General features: G+C 38.4%; 1 protein-coding gene across 2 annotated transcripts; it reads left to right on the top strand.

The window, feature by feature from the left end:
* Positions 1-90: 90 nt before the first annotated feature.
* Positions 91-22,568, top strand: LOC135634827 (B3 domain-containing protein Os07g0563300-like). 2 transcript variants are annotated; one of them, XM_065145466.1, is made up of 12 exons: positions 91-346; positions 825-906; positions 1,046-1,144; positions 1,822-2,633; positions 2,809-2,905; positions 5,857-6,031; positions 6,941-7,017; positions 7,503-7,871; positions 10,438-10,487; positions 18,578-18,691; positions 20,623-20,690; positions 21,492-22,568. In XM_065145466.1, the coding sequence occupies exons 1-12, from the start codon at positions 198-200 to the stop codon at positions 22,082-22,084; spliced, it is 2,685 nt and encodes an 894-aa protein (XP_065001538.1). In that variant the 5' UTR covers positions 91-197; the 3' UTR covers positions 22,085-22,568. The 2 variants fall into 2 exon arrangements, with proteins under 2 accessions (XP_065001538.1, XP_065001537.1); XM_065145465.1 differs by having other exon boundaries at positions 21,489-22,568.
* The last annotated feature ends 292 nt before the right edge of the window (positions 22,569-22,860 follow it).

The raw sequence follows: 22,860 nt of genomic DNA, 5'->3' as shown, positions 1-22,860 counted from the left end.
CGCCGACCTCTTTATTCTTCCTACTACGCCCCCCTCTTGTTCTTCCTCCTCTTCGATCTCGTCTCCCAAACCCTCCTCCTCCCTCCCCCCCCCCCTTCTCTCTCTGTATGTGATTCCAAATCGTGGCTTCTTCCCCACCTCTCTTCTAGGGTTGGGTCGATTTGATCTCTTCTCTTGTTCCTTTTCTTCTAGTTGTCATGTCTTCTTCTTCGTCGGCAGCAGTGGTCACAGCCAAGATCTGCTTCAACTCCGAGTGCAAGGAGCCGTTGCCGGACCCCCTGCCCACCAGAAGAAAGGGGTGGCGCCTCCGCTCAGGCGAGATCGCCGACCTCTGCGACCGATGCTCGTATGCCCTTCTTTCCCCCATCTCCTGGCGTGCTTTCCGCTCCTGATGGTTCCCCTCGTATCTTTTCGCGTCGGTGTGTTTCTGTTATTGGATCTGATGGTTTGTGTACCGCCGTCCGGCCTTCGATTGGGTTTGGTTCCCCGTTCGTCATGTGTCGGGACTTACCGGAAATCGGCGGTTTCTGCTTGTTTTTCTTCTTCTTTGGTTGTTCGAACTCAAAATTTGTGTTTCATTTTTAGTGGAAAGTGCTCGTTGGTAATACTTTGTAGTTGCGGACGGTACTTGTGTACTATAGTCTTAAGCCAAAACTTGGAATCGCTTAGCTTTCGTTTTTCGAATTGGATCTTTTGGTCCGCAATCTGAAGCAGGTTCGGAAAAAATTGGCTTTTTTTTCCTTCTGAATGATGATTCTGGGCACATGGCGTAGAACTATTGAGCTTTCCGTGACGTTCTCTAATGTCTATTTGGTTGCTTTCAGCTGCTCGTTCGAGCAAGGCAATTTCTGCGAAACGTTTCACTCTGACGATGGAGGTTGGAGGAACTGTAAAACGTGCGGCAAGGTTAGAAGTTCAAATTTTCATCGGGTTCTCTGATCGATTGGTTTATGGTTGGGTTCACTATGGAATGATGATAACAGAAGAACAGTTTTTGTGTTAATTTATACAACATATCTTCTGATTCAACCAATTTTATTTTCAGCGGGTGCATTGCGGGTGTGTCGTTTCTGTTTCTACGTACGTGTTACTTGATGCTGGTGGAGTTGATTGCGTTGCATGTGCCAGGAAATCTCTTGTCATGGTGAGCAGACAAAGAGGAGTCGTCTTCCTCTTCCAAATCCCATGCATTATACAGAGCTTATCTAGCTCTTTTAATTTGGTGCTTTCTACAATTTTCCCGTGACTATAATTCTAAAATACCCAAGGCTGCAGATAACTGTTGCTACATCTTCATGACATGTCATAGCCATTATAACATTAGTTTGAACCTTCTTATCCTTTTTAATATAAATTTGTTGATGTTAGATCACTGACAGTTATAGGTTGTTCAATTTCTTTTTCTGATTGAAGCATATTTGTCGCAGTATGTCCATGCTGTCTTTGGTTTCATCTTCTTATATTTTTCCTCTGAAAATCATTGGATATAAGCATTAGTGTCTGTCTAGGTTTATTGCGATTATTTTTTCTATATACAAGTACAATCATAAAATATAAGGCTATATTATTTTTGTTTTCGATCTCAAATTAAACTCCTCAAAGATAATGATTCAGATCATTGTCCAGGTCCAAGACCTTTTGGTTTCTTAACAACTGTGCCTCATTTTTCATTACCTACATTCTTTTATGCAAATATATGATATCATTTGCTTATTTCTATCACAGCAGTTCAGCTACAAACACTTAAAAGTAGATCATTTTAATTCTTTTTAATCACTTATCCCTGACTTGGTAACTTAATGTGTGCTCATGTTTCCTCAGGCACCAAATCAGGTAGCATCTTCTCCTATGTTTATGTCCCAACAAGGACCTGAGAGGAGGGAATTTCCTGCTAAAAGCTGGAAACCTGTGAGTGGTCCATTTTTTGGACAGTGGCGTCAAGCACCACATATGTGGAATATGACAAGTGCACAATCAGATCTGCAACAGAGGCTGTCATACGAATTTGACAGACCTAATTGCATCGAAAAACTTGCTCCTGGTGGGCGCTATTCCATTTTAGCACATGAGAAGAAATTTGAGAACATATCTGAGAAACCAATCACTGGCAACCTTAATAACGTTGCAAGAGAAAGATATGCCAATGGCAAAGTAGGTATTGATGCAGCTTCTACATTTGGTGCATATCATGGAGAAGGCAATGCTGATACAGTGCAAGATTCTTGCCGCCTAGTTGGAGATAGTGATTCTGTCTCTACAAGGAAATCGGTGAATGCAGACCCTTGTTCCACCAGCTCTTCTGGTGCTAACCTTGATGCACATCCAAATTCATGTGTAAACTCGTTACCCTCATCTGCAATAAAAGAGGATTCTTCATCTCTTGGGTTAACTGCTGTTTTTCAATCCACAAATTGCTCGAAGGAGCCAACTAGATTTTCTGCAAACCAATCACAATCTCAAACAGATCCTCTGTCGAAGCAGTTTTACCCTCCAAGTGTGATAGATCCTGAAGTACAAAGTCAAATGCGCAATGGAAAAACTCGAGTAGATAACCGAACACGGTCCCAATTACTTCCTCGATATTGGCCTAGAATAACAGATCAAGAGTTACAACAAATATCCGGTGGTGGAGAGTATCCTTTTATATTCATCATCACAACTATGCCCTTGTTTCTATATGTTTTTTTCTTGCTATGTTAAACTTTAAAAAGAAGATTCTTCATCCATGTGAAGATCAGTTGTGGTTAATTAATGAACGTATTGGTCTTGCATTTGGATTTACTGAGGCTTTTCTTGACCAATTACAAGTTCAAACTCTGTGATTACTCCATTATTCGAAAAGATGTTAAGTGCTAGTGATGCCGGTCGGATTGGACGTCTAGTACTGCCAAAAAAATGTGCTGAGGTAAGTCTTCCACGAGGTAAAATCATTTAATGATTTTATTTTTCATGCTTGAATACTCAATGGTTTGAAGTTGAAGTTTACCTAGGATGTTTTGGTGTCATAAATTTGCTGCTGACTAGTTAATTATCATGTGAGACATGTTAAAAAGAATGTGAGGGAAGGGCTATATGCTAATTTTTTGTTTTTATTTTTGGTGAGACAAAAAAATACTGTCCAACTTTTGGTTTTAATGCAAAATATTGAATGTTCTCTTTGTAATACAGGGAACAAAGAGCACATGGTTACTTTGCTGCACTGTTTGAAAAGTATACTTGGCAATATTTCAGTATAATAAAAATACATAGGTGGAGCAATTCAAAGCCACTCAACTATTACTATATAGTACATGTCTTTTAATGTCACAGCTGTCACCTTGTTTCTACAGTTATAGCCGTTTTGTCATTTCGTGCTTACTGACTGTACTTTCCAATAAAAAATGTTGGGTTTTTTTTAAGAACTCTGAAGCAGGTATACATTTTTTTGTTCTCACTTATGGCTAGTTAGACAATATCTTGCTTCTTTTAAAATATGCTTCTTGATTGTATACTAGCTTTCCAGATTTTAAGAGTTAGCACTTTTGACCTTTTCCCTTCATTCATTTTCTCTTGGTCTCCTCCTTGGTCACAGTTTTATTGGCCTCCTCTATCTGTGGTATAATCATGTGGCTGACCGAAGAAATATATGCTGGCTGGTGGTTTGTTTGTTATCTTTGGCCAAATGCAAAAGGTCATACCCAGTGCATGAGGCTGCTGCCAATGCAGGGTCTGAGGAGTGTTTATCAGTTTGTATTGCAAATTTAGTGATTCTAGATAAATATGCATCAATAAAAAATTGTATTTAAAACCTCAACATGTGCCTTTCTATATCCACATGATTAGCTTCTGAAGATTTGGCTTCAGTCACAATGAGTTGGCTCAGTATATAGTATATAATTATATATTTTCACTCTTTTAAAGTTGAAAATAAAACAATGATTGTAGAAAGTTCCTTTCATTCAGATTCAGAAACATGGTTGATTAAGAAAATTAACTTGAAGAAATAAAGACAAAGGACCATTTGTTAGAGGTTCCCCAACTTGCATGTTAATCCTTTTGGGTCATCATCATGCCCAACAGGCATCTACTGTCTTTCACTATATGTTGTAACCTTTCACTGTGTGTGCTTGCTGGCTTCATTAGTGGCTTCAGATAATAAACCTATTCTGGTTCAATCATTGTATTCGGATACCTAATATCCTGACCATGGAACTAAAAGAACATGGATGCATTTTTTAATCTCCTTTCAGGAAAATGAAATTAAAATGAGTGACAAACCATATTATTCTCTTTTAAATTCTACTCTGCATTTGGTTGTCCTGGTTATCAAATTTTAGAATAAAACTTTTCCCTGGCTTTCTCTTAACAATTGCATTTATATTGGTCTTTTCAGTTATACCTTCTAGATTTAGGATAATTTGGTGAGCCACACACAGTGTAAGCAAATATTTCATTTTCAACATCAACAGCTGCTTAGCTGCCTTGAAGTTATGTTCATACCTGGTACCATTGTAGCCACCACATAAAAAGGCGTACTCAGTACACGAGGCTCCCGCAAATGTGGAGTCTAGGGAGGGCCAATGTACGCAGCTTTATCATTAAATATTTAAAGAGGTTGTTTTCGTGACTTAGAATCTAGTCTCCTAGGTCGTAAAGGAGCAACATTATCGTTGTACCAAGACCCGCCCTCACTATTGGAGTCACCATACAGCCCATACATTGTCTTATTGTTATTTATCACGCTGCATGTATCTTATTGTCACTGACTTTTGCTGTCTGAAAATCAATGACGCCTATGGACCAGATAGCCAAAATATTTATGATGCTTCCTTGTTAGCCTATTAGATATCAAGGTGAGGTGAATCCCATTCAGGAACCTGGTAAAATCCTGCATAAGATATGTTTTAGTGATCTCCCTTGGACTCATATTAGATAATGTACGGAAATTACTAGGCCACAACAGTAATGGTTTCTGGTCATGTGGACTAGTGTGTTTGTAATAGAACCATTTAAAAATTGTGCTTCCAATATGGACATTTTTGTTTGTAATGGAATTTAGTTGCTGCTTGCTGTTCTATTTTCAATAATATATACCAATGTGACTTGGCCTTTTGGTATCATTAATAGTTCACACCTTCTCTTGCCCAAGCATCATATTAGTGTCTATTATTTTAGTCCTTTCTGCAAACTTCTGATATGCATGTGATCCCTCCATCCTTACAATATCTTTGACAAGTGAAATCTTTAAGCATCTTTGAACTAAGAAAATTAAACAGTAAACTGAGCTTGTTTACTCATTATTGGTTGTAAGATATGGAAATTATGAAGGGTTTGGGCAATGATTCACAACCACATAGTATGTGTCTCTTAAACATGCTAAAAAGTGCCAAAAGAATTGTTTTCAAAGCTCTATCTACAAGCAAATGTATAAGTATATTTGCACAGATAAATTTAATGATTCCATCATAAATCCCTGCAGAAACGAACAAAAAATATAAAATAGGCCTACCTCATGATATTGGCACTGTTGAAGATAGTGGCCTGCATGCAAGATTTAAAGATGCTCATATGTATAATATTCTGTGCAAATAGATGAAGCTTTCGTAGCCTTTTGGATCTTATATTTGACAACATACATGATGTACAAGGGTCACATTTCCTTCAATGGTTTTTAAGATTCCGATGCTTTGTTTTAAAGGATAAAGCATCAAACATACTTATAAAATTTAGATAGCACCTCATGAAGTCTTTTACAAATACTTTGTCAATTATGCATATGTATGGTTAAATTAAATCATAATCGGTAATCTGAACTTCTATTGCATATATATAACTAAACAGAGCCTTTTAGTAATTTGAACTTCTATTGCAAAACAGGCCTACTTCCCTATAATTTCTCAGCCTGAAGGACTTCCTTTGAAAGTTCAGGACGCAAGTGGCAAGGATTGGGTGTTTCAATTTCGTTACTGGCCTAATAATAACAGCCGAATGTATGTTTTGGAGGGGGTTACCCCTTGTATTCAGGCAATGCAATTGCAAGCGGGTGACACAGGTATGCATGCAATGTATCATGGTTCTCCATCACCCCACTACATTGCTTATGCAAGTCTATTATAATACTAGTTTCTCAAAATAGTTTCTTTCTTGGTCATATGTCACCTCAAAGTCTTTAATTTTTATTTACATTTGGGACCGATTGCCTAGTAATTTTGGGTTTTAGGAAAACAGAGCTCCAGAATTTTTTGGCATGTTAACATCCATAGACATCTATGACAGCAGCAACAAAACCATGGCTGCTTTTGGAAAATTACAAGTTAAGCTTGTGCTATGAGATACATCACGCGTAAATTAAATGATAAATACTCCTTTCTCTCTTTGTTTTTTATTTTGCTCCCATGTGTTGGTATGCATCACACTTTTCAAATTAAGTCACTTAAGGGTTGTCAATTATGGTTGCAGTATATGCATATGTGTATGCACATATGCAAATACTTGTATAATTATTTAGCATGTGTCCATAAAAAGATTTTAAATCTCAATCTGGTACTGGTTTCCAAACTGATATAGTACCAATTACCAAGTACCAGGAAGTATACGAACCCATAGTATCCGGTGCCAACCAAAATAATACAATAATGATACCGGCCAGTATTGAACCATATAACATTGGTCCTTTGACAGACCAGGAAATACCAAATGGCACGTCTTACGAATTTGGAACCTTAGTGAATGTATATGCATGCATGTATTCATATATACATGAATGTGAAATAATCACATGCATATATATGTAAGTGTATATATCACTTTCTTTTTTCTGCCTCCTACACATTTTTACAATGTGATAACATACAACACTATTATATTTGGTCTCAGATCTGAACACTTTCTTCCATAACTTTAATTTAAGTGTAATCCTGGAATATTTTGGCAAATCTGAAAGTATAGTGTTTCGTTGCAGTAACATTTAGTCGGATAGATCCAGAAGGGAAATTGATTATGGGATTCAGAAAGGCTTCTTGTGGCTCCAGCGAACAGGTCTGTTGGTGAAAGACTGATTAATATTTGTCAAAAGCATAGAGCTATCTAGAAAGATTTGACCTTTTCATTGGAAGCCTGTCTTAATCTATTGTTTTTTGAGTATTTTTCTTATTTATTTATGTGTGTGTTTTTCAAGCATTTATGTATGAACAAACTCATTCATGGAGTGTGGAACTCTCTCCTTTAAAACTTCCAGATGCTGGTTTGGAGACTTGATTCAGTAGACATGCCTGTTCATGCATGAAACATTTATTATCGACACTTGAAGAACTCATTGTTTTTGTAATTTCTAGAATCATGATAATTTCATATGTAAAACCTGCGAGTGCAGGATATGAGTAACACATTTTGTTAATTAGATCCAATTGGTGGCAAGTTACTTTATATTGAAGTCTTGTGTTCTGCTTCTTATTGTGATCTTTTTATTTTTGTTTTATTACTCAAAGATCATTAGTTTCTATTTACTCCACATCCATTGACAGGACTCCCAAGCAGTTAAATCTGGCAATGGTTTCTCAACACCTCCAGAGAGTGACAACAAGGGCACCACTAAAGATTTTAAAGGCAAAACAGAATCAAGGAACTTGATCAATACACCAGAGCAGCGAAACTGCTCTAACTTTGCAAACGAAGGTGTGTTACAAAAAGATGGGCTTAGTGCTAGGTCCTCACAGGGTACTAGAAGGAAAGGTGGCAATCTTGGTTCCAAGAGTAAACGTCTACGAATTGAAAATGAGGACTCCATGGAATTAAAGTTAACATGGGAAGAGGCTCAACAGCTGCTCCGTCCACCTCCTAACTGTGTTCCTAGTGTTGTTCTGGTTGAAGGTCATGAGTTTGAAGAATATGAGGTATTCTGCTTTGGAATTCTCCTGCAAGTATGTGCTGTATATAGTATATACTCATTTAACTTCTATTTGTTTCTGTTTTTGTTCTTAGTGTGTAAAGTGTCTCAATTTTCTGTAGTTGTTAGTAGGAGTTTATTTTTAAAGGTTTTGTCCTTCATAATTCCCATTTGTTCTAGTCCCCTTGATGTCTTCTCATCTGAAGGAGCTTACATAAAATGCTTATTTCCATTGAATTTTTTCTACTTAGACCTATTTTTGTTTCTTCCTTTTTCCACTACAGCATTAAACAAATGAGGAAAGTATATAACTTTGTCACTCATTGCTTGTTAATCTTAGGATGTTTTTATGATGTTACAATCAAGGTTCGTAATTTCAATCCGTACCGGTGTACCGAGGCATATCGACGGTATGCCTAAAATAAGCTGAAAATCCTCAAAAATATCTGGAAAAAAAAAACTAGGATAAGGTTTTTAAGTTAGAACTAATCACAACATTAAAAAAACTTAATTAAAACCTAATTAAATCTATTGTACCATCACAAACATATGATTCAATCCTTAATATACATTAAATATAAACATTTGACCTATTAAGTGTTTAATTTCGAATAAATCAATATTAAACACACTAATCACAACATTAAAGGCCTTAATTACTCCCTAATTAACATTATTCTATCATCAAAATCATATTGAACAACATATTAGATATTAAGTCATACATCACATAAAATAGGCTTAATCATCTCATAAATCAATAAAAATCTAGATAGACAATACATACCTCTTGATTAACAAGTTCTTCCTCTTAATCTCCCAAATGAGCCTCCTAAATTTGATCCAATCTACAAATCGTTGATTTGTTGAGTTTAGGAGTGAAAATGTAAGAATAAAAGAGAGATCGAGTGAAAAGGAGTTTGAGAGAGTTTAAGAGATTGTGAGAGTAAAATAAATTGAAAGATGGAGGAAAAAGTTTAAAAACCCATTAGGTTGCTTCCAACGGTCAAATCGACCATTTGAAACCCGATACAGGTCGGTAATGGTTGGTTTCGATCGTTACCACAGGTCGGTAACAATCGGATTTCGATCGTTACGGCTTGATACAACCTTATATCGTACGATACATGGTCAAAACTTTGGTACCGCCCGATAGCGGGTGGTCCGCGTGACGAGAAGCTCTCGAACCGATATGTACCGCCCATATCGGGTGGTACACATCGAAATTAAGAACCATGGTTACAATTGTAATTAATTTTTGCTTAACAAGAAATTCTTTTGGATACAAAAAAAAGGTAGTGAATTCTTATACTAAACATCATTGAAAAGAATATTGCACATGATTGTATGAAATTTGTGCTTAGTCTCTGATATTTAAAGATGTGATAAAATGTTCTGAAACTGAGGTTATGCGGCATCAACTTGACCCCACACGCATGTCAGCGTAGAATAAGATATACATGTATACATTAATAATTATGCATCGTGCCAAGTATAAATCGAGAGATCTTTTAAGATAGTTTGAACATGTCGAAATGAACAAATTGTGAGATAATATTATATAGACAAATAATAAGATCGAAAAAAATGATTGGTATTTGGAAAACAAGAAATAGCATGAGCCAGAGATTAAATGAAGAAAATGAAAAATACTAAGTAAAAATATAAGGATAATAAGACAAACTATAAATATTAAGCAACTAATGACATTTAAATAATGTGGGCTAAAAGGTTCTGTAAAAGCAATAAAAATGACAATGTAAATGGATCTGTAAAAGCAACAAAATGACAACTATAAAAGGCTCTGTAAAAGCAATAAAATGACAACTATAAAAGGCTCTGTAAAAGCAATAAAATGACATTAAAATAATGTGGGCTAATAATGCTGAATTGAAGAGTGGAATCTACTGACTACAGCAGCTATGTGGTTGTGAGTCACCTGGGTTTAGTCTGGCCTATTGGTTGCTGGCGAAGTCCTGTGTATACATTTACGTCCCATGTTGGTGTGTTCTTTCCTCTCTTCAAACTTGTTCCACCAGATGGAATTTTATGTGGCGTTGTTTCTCTACTTGTGACGAGGTACTTTTCCATGTTTGTATCAGGTTTTAGCAAGTCATGTTGAATCCCAAGATGCACACAAACCGTTGGCTGCTGAGCTAATCATCTCAAATCCTTCTTGACCTTGGCTTGAACTTCATACTAACTCTATCTTTGTTAGGATTATTTGTAAATGACAATGTAAATATTGAGCAAGTCAGAATTATATTGTTTGATATCAATATTCTTCAATCTTTCTGTTCCTTCAGTGCATGACACTTGATCTGCCAATTTGGTTTCCATTGTACATATATATTTTTAGGTCTCACACCAGACACTGATGATATGAGTTTCTCTACTAGCTGAGTGTTTTTGCTTGGAACCCAAAGTACATTCTTCTTGCTTTATTTTTCCTTTCCATGAGGTCTTTTTTATCTTCCTGTTCTTCAAAGACCGTTAATATATCAAGAACTTTATAGAATCATTCTGCCAAGTGTACTTTCTATATTTTATGATGATGTGGTTGTTCATGGCAGGAAGCACCGGTACTTGGGAAGCGTACATACTTTACCACTAACCAATCTGGGTAACTTCTCTTTCTTCAAATGTCATGATCAATTATATTTGCATGTGTTATCATGACCCATGACACAAGATTTTCAATTAGTTAAGTTGTCTTCTTGCATTAGTTAGGTTAATATTTGTTTGGTTATGATATATTTTACAGTAAGATCATGCATCTGAATACATTACTAGTTTTTGGTTGAATGCTGGTAGATAGGCTGCTAAAGATTGCTTGATATTCTCAAGATAAACTTTGACATGGATTGCTAAAGATATTTTTTGGAAGAAACAAATCAGCGAGATCCTTAACTATGTAAACTGATTAACTGAAGAGCATTTCCTGTTGAATATGAACAATTGCATATCATTTATTTTTGAACAACTAGGTATTATTTCAATAGGAAATAAGATGAGATAAAATCATTTAAGCTGGTATGAGCATGTGCTTAGGAGATCTCTGGATGTAGTAGTCAAAAAGGATGAAATGATTAAGGTTAGTGACACGAGAGGAGGTAAAGGAAGACTTAAAAAGACCTTAATAGAAACTAAAAATAAAGATTTAAGTACTCTTAACTTAACTAAATATACGACTTTTTATCGATCTCAATGGCCGCAAAAGATTCATGTAGCTAACTCTAAATAGTTGGGACTTGCGATTTTGTTGTTTTTGTTGAATATGAACAAACTTGGTAGGGTGATTGGGTTGATGGACTCAATTGTTAATGAGTTTAAATCTTTGAAGTTAATGGAACTAAATTGATCTCTGGCTTACTTAACCTTGTCTGATTAACTTTATGGCGAACCTAAGGCTGATATGTAATTTCTTTTTAAAAAAATCCTTAGGGTGTTTGGATCAAGTTCTAAGTGGTTTAGTTATAGGCAGAGTAACTAGCTTAACTAATTTTGGTTGATGAGATTTCACATGGAATTAATTTTAAGATTAAGCTATGGAGACAAGCCTTACAAATTAAAGGTTTTATATTAGGTAGGACTGGATATATGAGGTGGATTGGAGTGTTAGTTGTGTGACCATTGGAGTCCCCTTAGATTAGAAGGAATATTTATAAGATAGTTGTTAGGCGATCCAAGTGTTAGGCAATTAAGAAACAATATGTGCAAGAAACTAGTGTATCTGAAATGAAAATGTTGAGGTGTATGTTTACAAGTAAAGATAGTAAAGGAAAATATATTCATTCGTGATAATTAGAAGAATTATTTAAGATGGTATAGACATAATCAAGGAGGTCTATTGATGTTGTGATTGGATGAGGTAAGTCCATTACTACTGTAAATGGTGAGGAAACATAAAGGAAGACCTAAGAAGACTTTACTAGAAATAACAAAAAGATATTTGGGTGCTCTTAATTTAACTAGAGATAGCGTCGCTCAGAGTCCAAAGGATCCATTTAGATGATCCCAGATAGTTGGGACGTTATGACTTGTTGTTGTTGTTGTTGATGATGATGGTGATGGTGTTACTCTTGCTCTTGTTGTTATTGTCATTATATAATTTAGCTTAATTGATAGGGTAGTTCGGTTGTTGATCCAGCTTGTTCTTCTTAAACATAGAAAATGGTTCAGGGTTTTGTTGGGTTGATCTTACTAGGTTTCTCAATGATGCATTGCATTTCATAGAATTCTTGTGCCCATCAATCCTCATGTGGTTATGCTGGCATAGGTCTGTAGCCCCTAGTTTTGGTGAAATTGTGAACCTAGATAAAACAGATGCAAGCTCAGTTATGGGTCTGTAATTTGAGCTGTTAGAAAACATCTCCAGAAAAGCAAGTTTTTGCTACACGAGGATGTTGAAATGGATGTTGAGTTGGTAAAGAAAGAAAGTAAAATTTGCACTAATTAACAAATGGGAATGGTTTGAATTAAATATAAAATGAGTGAATATTGTTTAAAATGTTTTGAATCTATCCAAAGATGTAAATTGCACTATTAAAGCGTGGTGAATCAATTTATATTAGTGGTGTAAGGAAAAGACGACCTTGCCAAATACAATGAGAAGGGGTTTAATGGCTTGTAGTATGACCAGTCATTTTCTTCTCAATAGAGTTAAATGGTGGGAGAAACTCACAGAGCCAACCCCAGGTGGTTGGGTTTTGTAGCTTGTTCTTGTTTAGGGAATGTGATTATTTTAGAATTTTTTACATGAAATGTGTGTTAGGACCCTTTTTCTGAGCTTTTGAATAATGTTTATTAAGTCTATTTAGTCCAGTTGTTTATTGAGTCTGTTTAGTTCAGTTAGAGTCGGATAGAGATTTATTTAATATTTATTTATTATTAAGAGTCCAAGTCCAGGTGGACTCTAGGTGGAACACTATAAATAGTGATGTAACTCTTTCTTTAAATCAATCAATCAATCAATGAAATATTATTCTAGTTTGTTATGACAAACCCTAGGAGGCCGATCCCCTCGAAGCGATCAAGGAGGCCGATCCCCTCGAAGTGATCATGGAGGCTGATCCCCTCGAAGCGATCGTTATCATTCCCTTTTCTCCCCTTTCTTCCACGATAAGATCTTAGGGCCTTATCATTTGACTTTAGGGTCTTATCATTTGGTATCAGAGTGACGATAAGACTTTAGGGTCTTATCATTTGGTATCAGAGCGGTGATCCTTGGCGTTCTCGCTGCAGTGTTGTTGTGGCTATCAAAAAAAAAAAAAAAATTGTGTGAGGAAGGGTGAAGTCGGTAGCCACGAACGCCGATCCTTCTCAACCAAGAAGGAACCTTTACGTCTTGGTCAACGACCACCGTCGCCCCTTCTCCACCGCCGTCGCTACTGCCCAGCCAGCAACCGTCACCACCGTCGCTGCCCTCTTGCTATAGTTATCTTTATCTTCGGAAAAAAAAAAAAGAAGGAAAGAAGAAGAAGAAGCAGAAGAAGAAGAAGAAGAAGAAGTCGCAGCCACCCCTGCTTCCCCTGCCGGACCCCTGTTTCCGGCCAACCCACCCGCCGCCGTTGCTTCCCGGCTGAGGGACCACCACTGCCGCTGTTGTTGCCCAGCCAGCAGCCACTGTCGCTGCCCCCACCCGGCCAGCGACCTCTCCTCCTCGCTTCCCCATCTCACTCGAGCGAGAAGGACTGCCGGCGCCGTTTCCCAGCCAGCGGATCACCCCATCGCCGCTTATACCGTCGGCGACGCTGCCCTAGTCCGCCATCATGCCCCCCCTTGGGTTGCAGCCGCAGCCGTCGGTTGCCGCAGCCCCTCCTTGCAGCGGTTGCAGAAACAGTGCTTCCTCTGTTGTCGTAGCCCCCCCCCCCCCCCCCCCCTCCTCCTCCTCCTTGGGTCGCAGCCGCAGCCATCGGTTGTCGCAGCCCCTCCTTGCAGCGGTTGCAGAAACAGAGCTTCCTCTGTTGCCGCAGCCCCTCGTCGATCGTAGTCGCGCCTCCTCCAACATTCCTCTTCCCCTCGAGCGCCGTCGTCGCCCGGCCAACCCACCACCGCTGCCAGCCATCGTGGACGACCGCCGCTCGCCTCCCAGCCGTCGCTCCCCCTTGCTCTGCATCTTTTGTAACCGAAATAGAGCAAGCACAGGCAACTCACCTTGTTGCCCTTATTTCCAACCGCACCACAGTCGCGGGTCCCCTTGTTGCTGCGAACGTCGGCTGCCGTCACCGTTGCTTCTACTGCCCAGCCAGTGACAACGCTGCTCGTCGCCCGGCCGTGATCCTCGCAGCCTCTCCCTTACTCTGGTGACAGAAACAAGGCAAATCACCAATTGCCCTTGTTCCCGCAGTGCCACCATCGATTCCTATTCTCCACTGCAACCTCAACCCCGGCCACTTCAACGCTGCCTCTCCCTTGCTCTGCCTCCGTTGCCGCAGCCGCCTGATGCCATCATCGCAGCCTCAACCTGACTATTTAGCGATCGCTCTCGTGAGTCACAACAGTTGCAGTCGTTGCCTTCCAGCCCCCAACGCTCTCATCTCACGTAGCGACTGAAACACAGGGCAACACCTCTTCCTCCTCGGCAGCTTTGTAGCTGCAGTGATTGATGCACTTGACCGACACCAAAAACAGGAGTTGAGATTATAGATTTGCAGTCTTACGCAATGGTCACCTATAACTTAGTGAAAGCACAAATGGAAGCATTGGAAATCAGAATTGAGAACCGACTGCAAGAAACATTTAATGATTTCAAAAAAAGCCTACTAGAGAGCCTTAGCAAATTTCAACAAGATGGGAGCTCAAGTTCTATATTAAACAGATTGGGAGGTACAGGAAAAGGGCCCCAGGATGGTGACACACACTACCCACGCATTAGGGTAGAATTTTCACGATGGGAATATAAGGATCCGACTAGTTGGATCTCTAAGGCGGAAATTTTTTTTCATTTTCATAGAACCCCAGAAGAATCTAAGGTAGAAGTGGCCTCAATCCAGCTCGAGGGAGATGCACTCCAGTGGTACGATTGGTTTGAAACTGTCTACGGAGTTCCTTCGTGGGAGAAGTTCAAAAGAGGGCTTCTTGTTCGATTTGGCCCATCCGAATATGAGAATGTTGATGGCCAGCTCGCCAAAATTCGTCAAACTTCTACAGTGTTGGAATATCAGAGTAGGTTTAAAAGATTGTCAATTCAAGCTAGAGATTGGTCGGAACGACAACTTCTGGATACATTTATTGAAGGGCTTAATCCGGAGATTCGGTGTGAAGTTAAGGTTCGTCAACCCCGCACCATGATAGCTGCGATTTCATTTGCATGCCTGCATGAGGAAAAAATCAGCATGGAATATCGTCGAAACAGAGGTGTCAATAAACAGATGATCAGCAAGCAGCACACCCCATCTACTCCCAGTCGAAATCCTATCACTTGCAGACTAACCCAAGAAGAACTTAAAGAAAGATCAGCGAAGGGTTTGTGCTGGCATTGCGATGAAAAGTAGAGTAAGGAGCATCGATGCAAACAAGGGCAACTTCTGATGATTGAACCAATTGGAGAGGAACCGAAAGCTAAGAATGTGGACTCCGATCATGAAGGTATAAATTCTAATGAAGATGTTGGACCCTACCATACATATAATGCATGCATTAACCGACTACTCTAACCCGTAAATTATGGAAGTTGGCGGAACTCTGGAACATTAGCTTGTTATAGTTTTGATTAATACTGGTAGCACTAACGATTTTATGGACAGTGAGACTGTTGACCGATTGGCCCACCACATTAAAGAGACTATGACAGATTCGAAGTAAAGATCGTTGATGGACGAATTTTCACTTGTGATAGCAAAGGTTCAAAGATAAAATTGATTATAGAGGGCCAGAAGTTTCTTGCAACGATTACTACATTGAAAGACCGACCTGTTGCTTACACTATCAAAAAGTGGAGACCATACTTACTTGATCAACCGGCTGTGATGCGTTGCAGATAGTCTATGACTAAAGTGTTGAAAGAGAAGCTCCCTAAGATTGATGTTGCCCAGCCTTAGGACAAGGCTGATTTGAAGAGGGAGGAACTGACCATTTTTCTGAGTTTTTGAATAATGTTTATTGAGTCTGTTTTGTCCAGTTGTTTATTGAGTCTGTTTAGTTCAGTTAAAGTCAGATAGAGGTTTATTTAATATTTATTTATTATTAAGAGTCTAAGTCTAGGTAGACTGTAGGTGGAACTCTATAAATAGCGATGTAACCCTTTCTTTAAATCAATCAATCAATCGATCGATAAAATATTATTCCAGTTTATTATGACAAACCCTAGGAGGTCGATCCCCTCGAAGCGATCAAGGAGGTCCATCCCCTCGAAGCGATCAAGGAGGCCGATCCCCTCGAAGCGATCAAGGAGGCCGATCCCCTCGAAGTGATCAAGGAGGCTGATCCCCTCGAAGCGATCGTTATCATGCCCTTTTCTCCCCTTTCTTCCACGATAAGACCTTAAGGTCTTATCATTTGACTTTCGGGTCTTATCATTTGGTATCAGAGCGACGATAAGACTTTAGGGTCTTATCAATGTGTTCCAGTGAAACCTGAATATTTTCATGAAGTAAAATGTTGTAGGAGCATTTCCTTAAATTGTCACTGTCAACAACCCCTGCTTGTCATATTTTACCCACAAAATGTCAAAACGATACTAGGCATGTAAATTAATTGGGTTCAGAGTGGGTTTATCCCATTCTGATCCTAGACCTACATGTCAGGCTCATGACAATTAGGAAACTCAAAGAAATTGTATTATGCATATAAAACCATTCAATTTTATTGCTAACTATACATTCAACTCAATGATTCCAAAGATTTTTTGAGCATGTTCTTGTGATTCGGAAATTCACTATGGTGGGAAATCAGAAAACCATGAAAGGGATGTCCACTGGCAAATTTATTGATTCTGATGCTATTGAAGAAACACATGCATTAGCTCAATATTGCAATAGCTGCATTCACATGGTGGGGACTGCTACATCGAATCAAGTGAGCAAGGTGCTGGTGGAGAAGAGTGATAATAATGACCTTTAGTAATTTTTTTGTCTATTTTGTTTGTCTCATTCATAAATGGTATTTTCATTGGAAGTGTAACAAAGGGAAAAAAGATACTTTTAGAAGCATGCATAATCTGGTCAAAGATGAAACTTCTAGAATTGTTTTTTACACATTCTGTACTGGTTTCTGAGTGGTAGTGCTCAAATCTATGCTACTAGTCAATAGAGGCAAACTATAGTGGGAAAGTTTGGAGTAAGAGGGAGAGGATAGGAAGAATCTATTTAAGTGATGGGGATATCAGTGTAAAGTAATTTGCCTTTTATAGTCTTATAGGTACATATCAGGATCAATGAGGCTGAAACCCAATATATTCTAGTAAGAAATGAGTTTATGATATCAGATCGATAATTTTTATCTGAAGTTTGATGATTGATCCATACTAGGTCTAACTGAATCAAATTCTTGATCAGATTGTGCAAATATCTGTTCCACTGACAAGTGTGATGATAAATCAATTCAATGTTCATGCCTTTTGTAGGACAGACAACATGGGCAAAGCTACCTTGTCAACTAAGAAGTGATGCAAAGATCAATATCCTCTATGCCTGTTCTTGGTTCCTTTCAACTGAGTCAAGAACCCATTAAAATGGATTATTGTCCTAATGTTTGGGCCTGAAGACACAAAATAGAATTAAATGTTGAACATGTGAATTTAATTGGATATAAAGCAAGATTATTGGATTGGTGTGTTATGTTTATTTGTACTCTTAAAGGTTCTTTTTTTGTTGAGTATTCTAATTCTGAGTTTTATTGACCTTATTGATCAGAATTGACCTATTTGACCCCATACTGGTGCATGGTACACCCATGATACTCAAGTGATACTGAGGACTGTCATGGTATGTGTGTTGCTGTGGTTGAAATGTACCTTGCTAAAAAGGTTGTGAGCACCTACATATGTTGACCCCTGTTGCAAGTGTTGACCTTTGGCTGGGCTGATTTTTGGTCTATGATGCCAGCATTGTGGCATGCAAAAATGTGCCATGACAGAAGGTACCAGAGGGCCCTCATGCCATGAGGCGACAGCCCTTAATACCGACACATGTAACATTTTTATAGTAGTTTTCTAGTAGTATATCGTGGTATATGTGTTGAGGTTCTACTGGCCTAACGGTGGATCATACTTGATATGATGATTGTTTAAATTTTTTACCTTTTTGTCCATGCTAAATGGGATTTGAACATGGGACTTGAAGATTTTTATTTGATTGATAAAATGGGAGGTGACTCAGGAAGATTTTGTTTTTGAGTTTCTTTCAAGTCACTTCTCTCATCATTGCCAGCATGGAATCAGTACAAAATTGACTTGATGTAGTCTTACTTTGTCATTATACTCTCCTGGCTTTTATTGTTTATTCTCTTTATTATCAACATGATTGTCTCCATAGGAAGACTCTTTGACATCCATGTGGTTTTGTTTTTCTTTCTCCTGATTGTCATCTGTTTTGCAAGAATAAATCTATTCAAATGAAAATGATTACTAACATGATTGAAGATTTCGTCTCAAGATTTTGAACTGAAAATTGTTGTGATAGCTTGGTATAACGGAATCACTTCCATATTTATATTGTCAAGATTAACACTTACAGTTATACAAACCCACTTAAGCTCTGTGCATTGTGTCAGGGAGAATTATCAATGGGCTCAGTGTGAAGATTGCTCGAAATGGCGCCGACTGCCTGTGGATGCACTTCTGCCATCAAGATGGACCTGTTCTAACAATACATGGGATACTGAAAGGTGATATTTAACTTTTTCTAGTTTCCAAATGTGTTGATGAGAGTTGAGAAAGTCATTGCTGATGTCACTTTAAAATTGGAATTCTTGTTACAATAGATTTTTAGAATAGAGCATAGCATAGTAGTTTATTCCTGAATTTTCCTTAAGATATTGTTTTTCTGAAACAAAAAAAAAACATTCATTTGCAATTCTCTGATGTCATTATGCTGACTGTGAAATTTATGCTTTACAAGGTAATGTCAAGCCACTCAATAACAGATTGATATTAAATATTCTTCTGTGTCGATTTGACCTTTTTGTAAATGGTATTTGTGGTGCACTTATGCATATAAAAGAGCATGGGCCACCAAAATAGCGCTAGTGTATATTTCTAGAAGAACTATCTTTTAGTGAAGAAAACTTTGGTGGCCTTCAATCTGAAGTACCTGGGACAAGATAATGTGAATCCACTTAGGTTGCCTGTTGCCTGGTGTTTGATTATATAAGAGAGTAACAAAACACTGTGCATTGCTTCCTAACTCGCTAATGTATAAGGGCTTGGTGAAGATAGTCCACATCATATTAAATAGAATTGAGTAACAAAACACCTATTACCCTCGGTGTGCTAAAACAAGCAAGGGCTTCTGGAACTCGTATTCTTAAGAAGTACAGGTACAGGAAAGGCGAAGTGGCGAAGTAAATAATTTTTGTATAGATAATGATCGGCACCAATGCCTGTGTCCTTTAATCAGGTGTGTTGCTTATGCCTCTGCCTCCATCCTTTAATCAGGTGTAGGTGAATATGCTCATCTGTCTTTAAAACAAAACTGCTCCTCAAAGCACCTTTCTCCTTATCCTCTGGTCAGCTTGGAAACTTTGCTTCCTTTCCTCCTTTCACTCGCTTCCCTTTCATCATAGTCAAAAGGGGCTCTAGGTGCCTTGAAGAGTTCAAATACCGTTCGTGGCCAAATTCTACACATCGAAATAGACAGGTGATCCTCCACGCCTAACTTCACATCTAGGCATTGTCTAAGTTCAGTCTTTGAAGTATAGACCTGAGCCCTTCTTGCGTTAATGGATTTGTGCCAGCAGCAATATGTTTTGTTAGGTTAGTAAATTTTATAATTGACTGGTGTACTATCTGCTCTCAATTCAATTCTTCAGTTAAGTGAGTTTCGAGAACAAGTAAACAAGCAAGGTAAAGAACTGGAACTCTACGACAAGGAGCTCGAGCGGTTGACATTAGAAGGCTTAGACCACAACGTGCTTCAAGAGGAATTGAGGCACACAGAGAACAAGCAAAAGCTTCTGGGACAAGTATTTGAAAGAAAGGAAAGGATGCTTTCATGCTAGAAGGAGCGGAAAGGAAGGGCGCTAAGAAAGTACTCTTGTCTAGTGTTGGATGCCTATAAATCTGATTATGCCGGAAGAGAGAAAGAAGCTTTGGGGCACGCCAGGCCCTTATAAGTAGGTTAAGGGATTCTACAAACTTAGCTGGCATTTTTTATGCAAAAGCAATGACCACATTTGTTGTTTGGTCATCTTTTCTAAGAGGTTTTTGGAATTTGTTTGTTCCTATGATGCCCTAAAGCAGACTCTTGGTCATCTGAGATGTTGTGTCAATGAGATTAAGATAGAGCACTTCTTGCTTCATTCACATGTACTACATGAAAGTACATGTGAGAATTCCCAAATTTTGCAGCACAAATAACAGGGAGCTATGAGATGCTTTGAGATGAAACAACTCTAAACTATCAAGTTGTCTCCCATTTCAGAATAATGCAGTTACAGTTGGTTGTGTAATTTTTTTTTTCTGAAGCTTTATTTTAGATTTATTGAATAAATGATTGATCAGGTGTATCTAACTATTATATTAACAAGCACATTTCGTTGTGCTCTTATCTGCTCCACACTCTTGCTTAACTAACATTTGATTTTCTTCCTATTTACAGGTCTCTGTGCTCAGCTGCTCAGGAATTGAGCTTGGAGCAGCTAGCAGAATTGATCCCTTGTAAAACAGGTGAAAACATCTTGCAATGAATATCTTAAGAATGCCAGTATTTCTTAATGAATCAATGCATAAACTTCAGTATTCGTCGATAGTATTAGTAATCATGTAGTATTCATGTGTGCATTTTAATATACTACCTACTCTGGACAACTGTTCAGTAGTGGGTTATGACAGATCTTAGTTTTTTTTTTTTTTATTAGCTAGATTCTCTGACATACAGGAATCAATGACAGAATTATACCAAGTAACTAAAAGAACTTAAGACTGGTTGCCATAAGCACTGGCTAATGGCACAAAACATAATGTTATGAGAATCATTGCCCTCTATTGGGAGTGGCTTTTTACAGAGGATTGTGTCATTGTCTTAGGTGGTTCCTAATATATAAGTGCCTCTGGTCAAGCTGAGATTGTGAAATATTAGTTAATATCAGCATACCACATTCTGATCAATTGTTCGGTAGTGATATCTATGGGAATCTACCTAAAAGAGCTCTGATTTTTACTGATGAGTAGCATTTTTCATATAGCTTGAGTCTACATCACACTTGTAGGGATGTAGAAGAGAATGCCGGTAGAAAACCACTGCAGCAGAAGTTTGATCCTCACATATTAGAGATTGTATCTTGGTGTCTAATTTTTCTCTTTAATTTTAATCTTCGTTGTCTGCAAATTATCATTTTTGGAATCAAAGTTCTTGTGAAGTGCCCTCATAAAATTCAAGAGCTGAATGTCAGTTTTGAACTAATTATATTATCATTCTGTTCTCAATTTATGCATTCAGTAATTGCAATTTCTGTTGGAGTAAAGCAGGTGCACCCAAGAGGTCCAAGGTCAAAGTTGAAACCGACAACATTGAAGTTTCAGATGGGCTGGATACTCTTGCTAACCTTGCCATTCTTGGTGAGGGTGAGAACCTCCCCCCTTCTTCCCAGCCCACGACAAAGCATCCAAGGCATAGGCCTGGCTGTACATGCATTGTATGCATACAGCCCCCAAGTGGCAAGGGCCCCAAGCACAAGCAGAGTTGCACATGCAATGTTTGCCTTACAGTCAAGCGGAGGTTCAGGACACTCATGCTTAGGCGGGAGAAGCGTCAGTCAGAGAAGGAAGCTGAGACTGCAAGAAAGCAACAGAAACAACAGCCCAACCAATCATCACCAGTGAAAGCACAAGTCTGCAGCGACTCATTAAAATCTGGTCTGAGTGTGAACAATTCCCCTCATAAAGCAATGACAAACGAGGAGGGGATTAGTGACGAGGGGGTCGAACGCAGAAGGGCATCCCCATCACCTCTCAAGGCCCCTCAGATTGATTTGAACATTCAACCAGAGCGAGAGGAAGAGACCTCACCAAAATGTGAGTCTGGTAGCATGATGAGGCTTCTCCAAGATGCTGCAACTTGAACACCTTGAGATGGTTGATACAAACAAGGTGGCTTTTCACTGGAATCTGTGCTTTCTTGAGGAAATGTGTCCTGGAATCATGGGCCACTCGATCATTTTCCTAGAAGTTTAGGTACTGACTGGAAAACTGTGCTATCTTTCCGTATCTTGCATGTTCTATTCTGGGTAAGCTAGAAATCGCCCAATAACCTGCATCCGACCATCTTCCAGTTCAGCAAAACACTAAAGCATGTCTTTGTAGATTAGAGTGTAGTAGTTTGTCGTCTTTTGTTTCTCTTTTTCTTTTCGGAGGCTGCAGAGCATGTTGAGGTACATCTGAGGGATGTCTATTTGAGCATTCATAGGTATGGTAAAATTTACAAAGCTGCTGTGGGTGGGGAAAGTTGTTGTAAGATGTCTAGTTGAGATCAGTGGATAATGTTATGCGGCTACCGATTTCTTACATCTAAATTTTTAAAAAATATTAAAACTGTAACTTTGTGAAGATTTTTTTTTCTTTTTTGGGTTCAATGTCATAATTTACATTTGATAATTTGGTAACTGCTTGAAGTAACAACTGTTGCATCCTATCTAGCAGTATTAACATTCTCAACGTGTAGTTTTGATCAAATCTTGTACAATTTATCCAGCTGTTTTGATGGCATTTTTCCTTTGTTATGGTTAATATGTTCAGACATGGTGGATATTTCATAATGTTTTTTACTCGAAGCATGGTTCACTTATGTGTTTTACTCAAGTATGGTTCACTTTATTGGTTCATACAGTGATTTAAAAAG

This window comes from Musa acuminata, chromosome BXJ3-4 (genome assembly GCF_036884655.1).
Source record: "Musa acuminata AAA Group cultivar baxijiao chromosome BXJ3-4, Cavendish_Baxijiao_AAA, whole genome shotgun sequence".
Lineage (NCBI taxonomy): Eukaryota > Viridiplantae > Streptophyta > Magnoliopsida > Zingiberales > Musaceae > Musa > Musa acuminata.
This window is presented reverse-complemented; position numbering and strand designations above follow the sequence as displayed.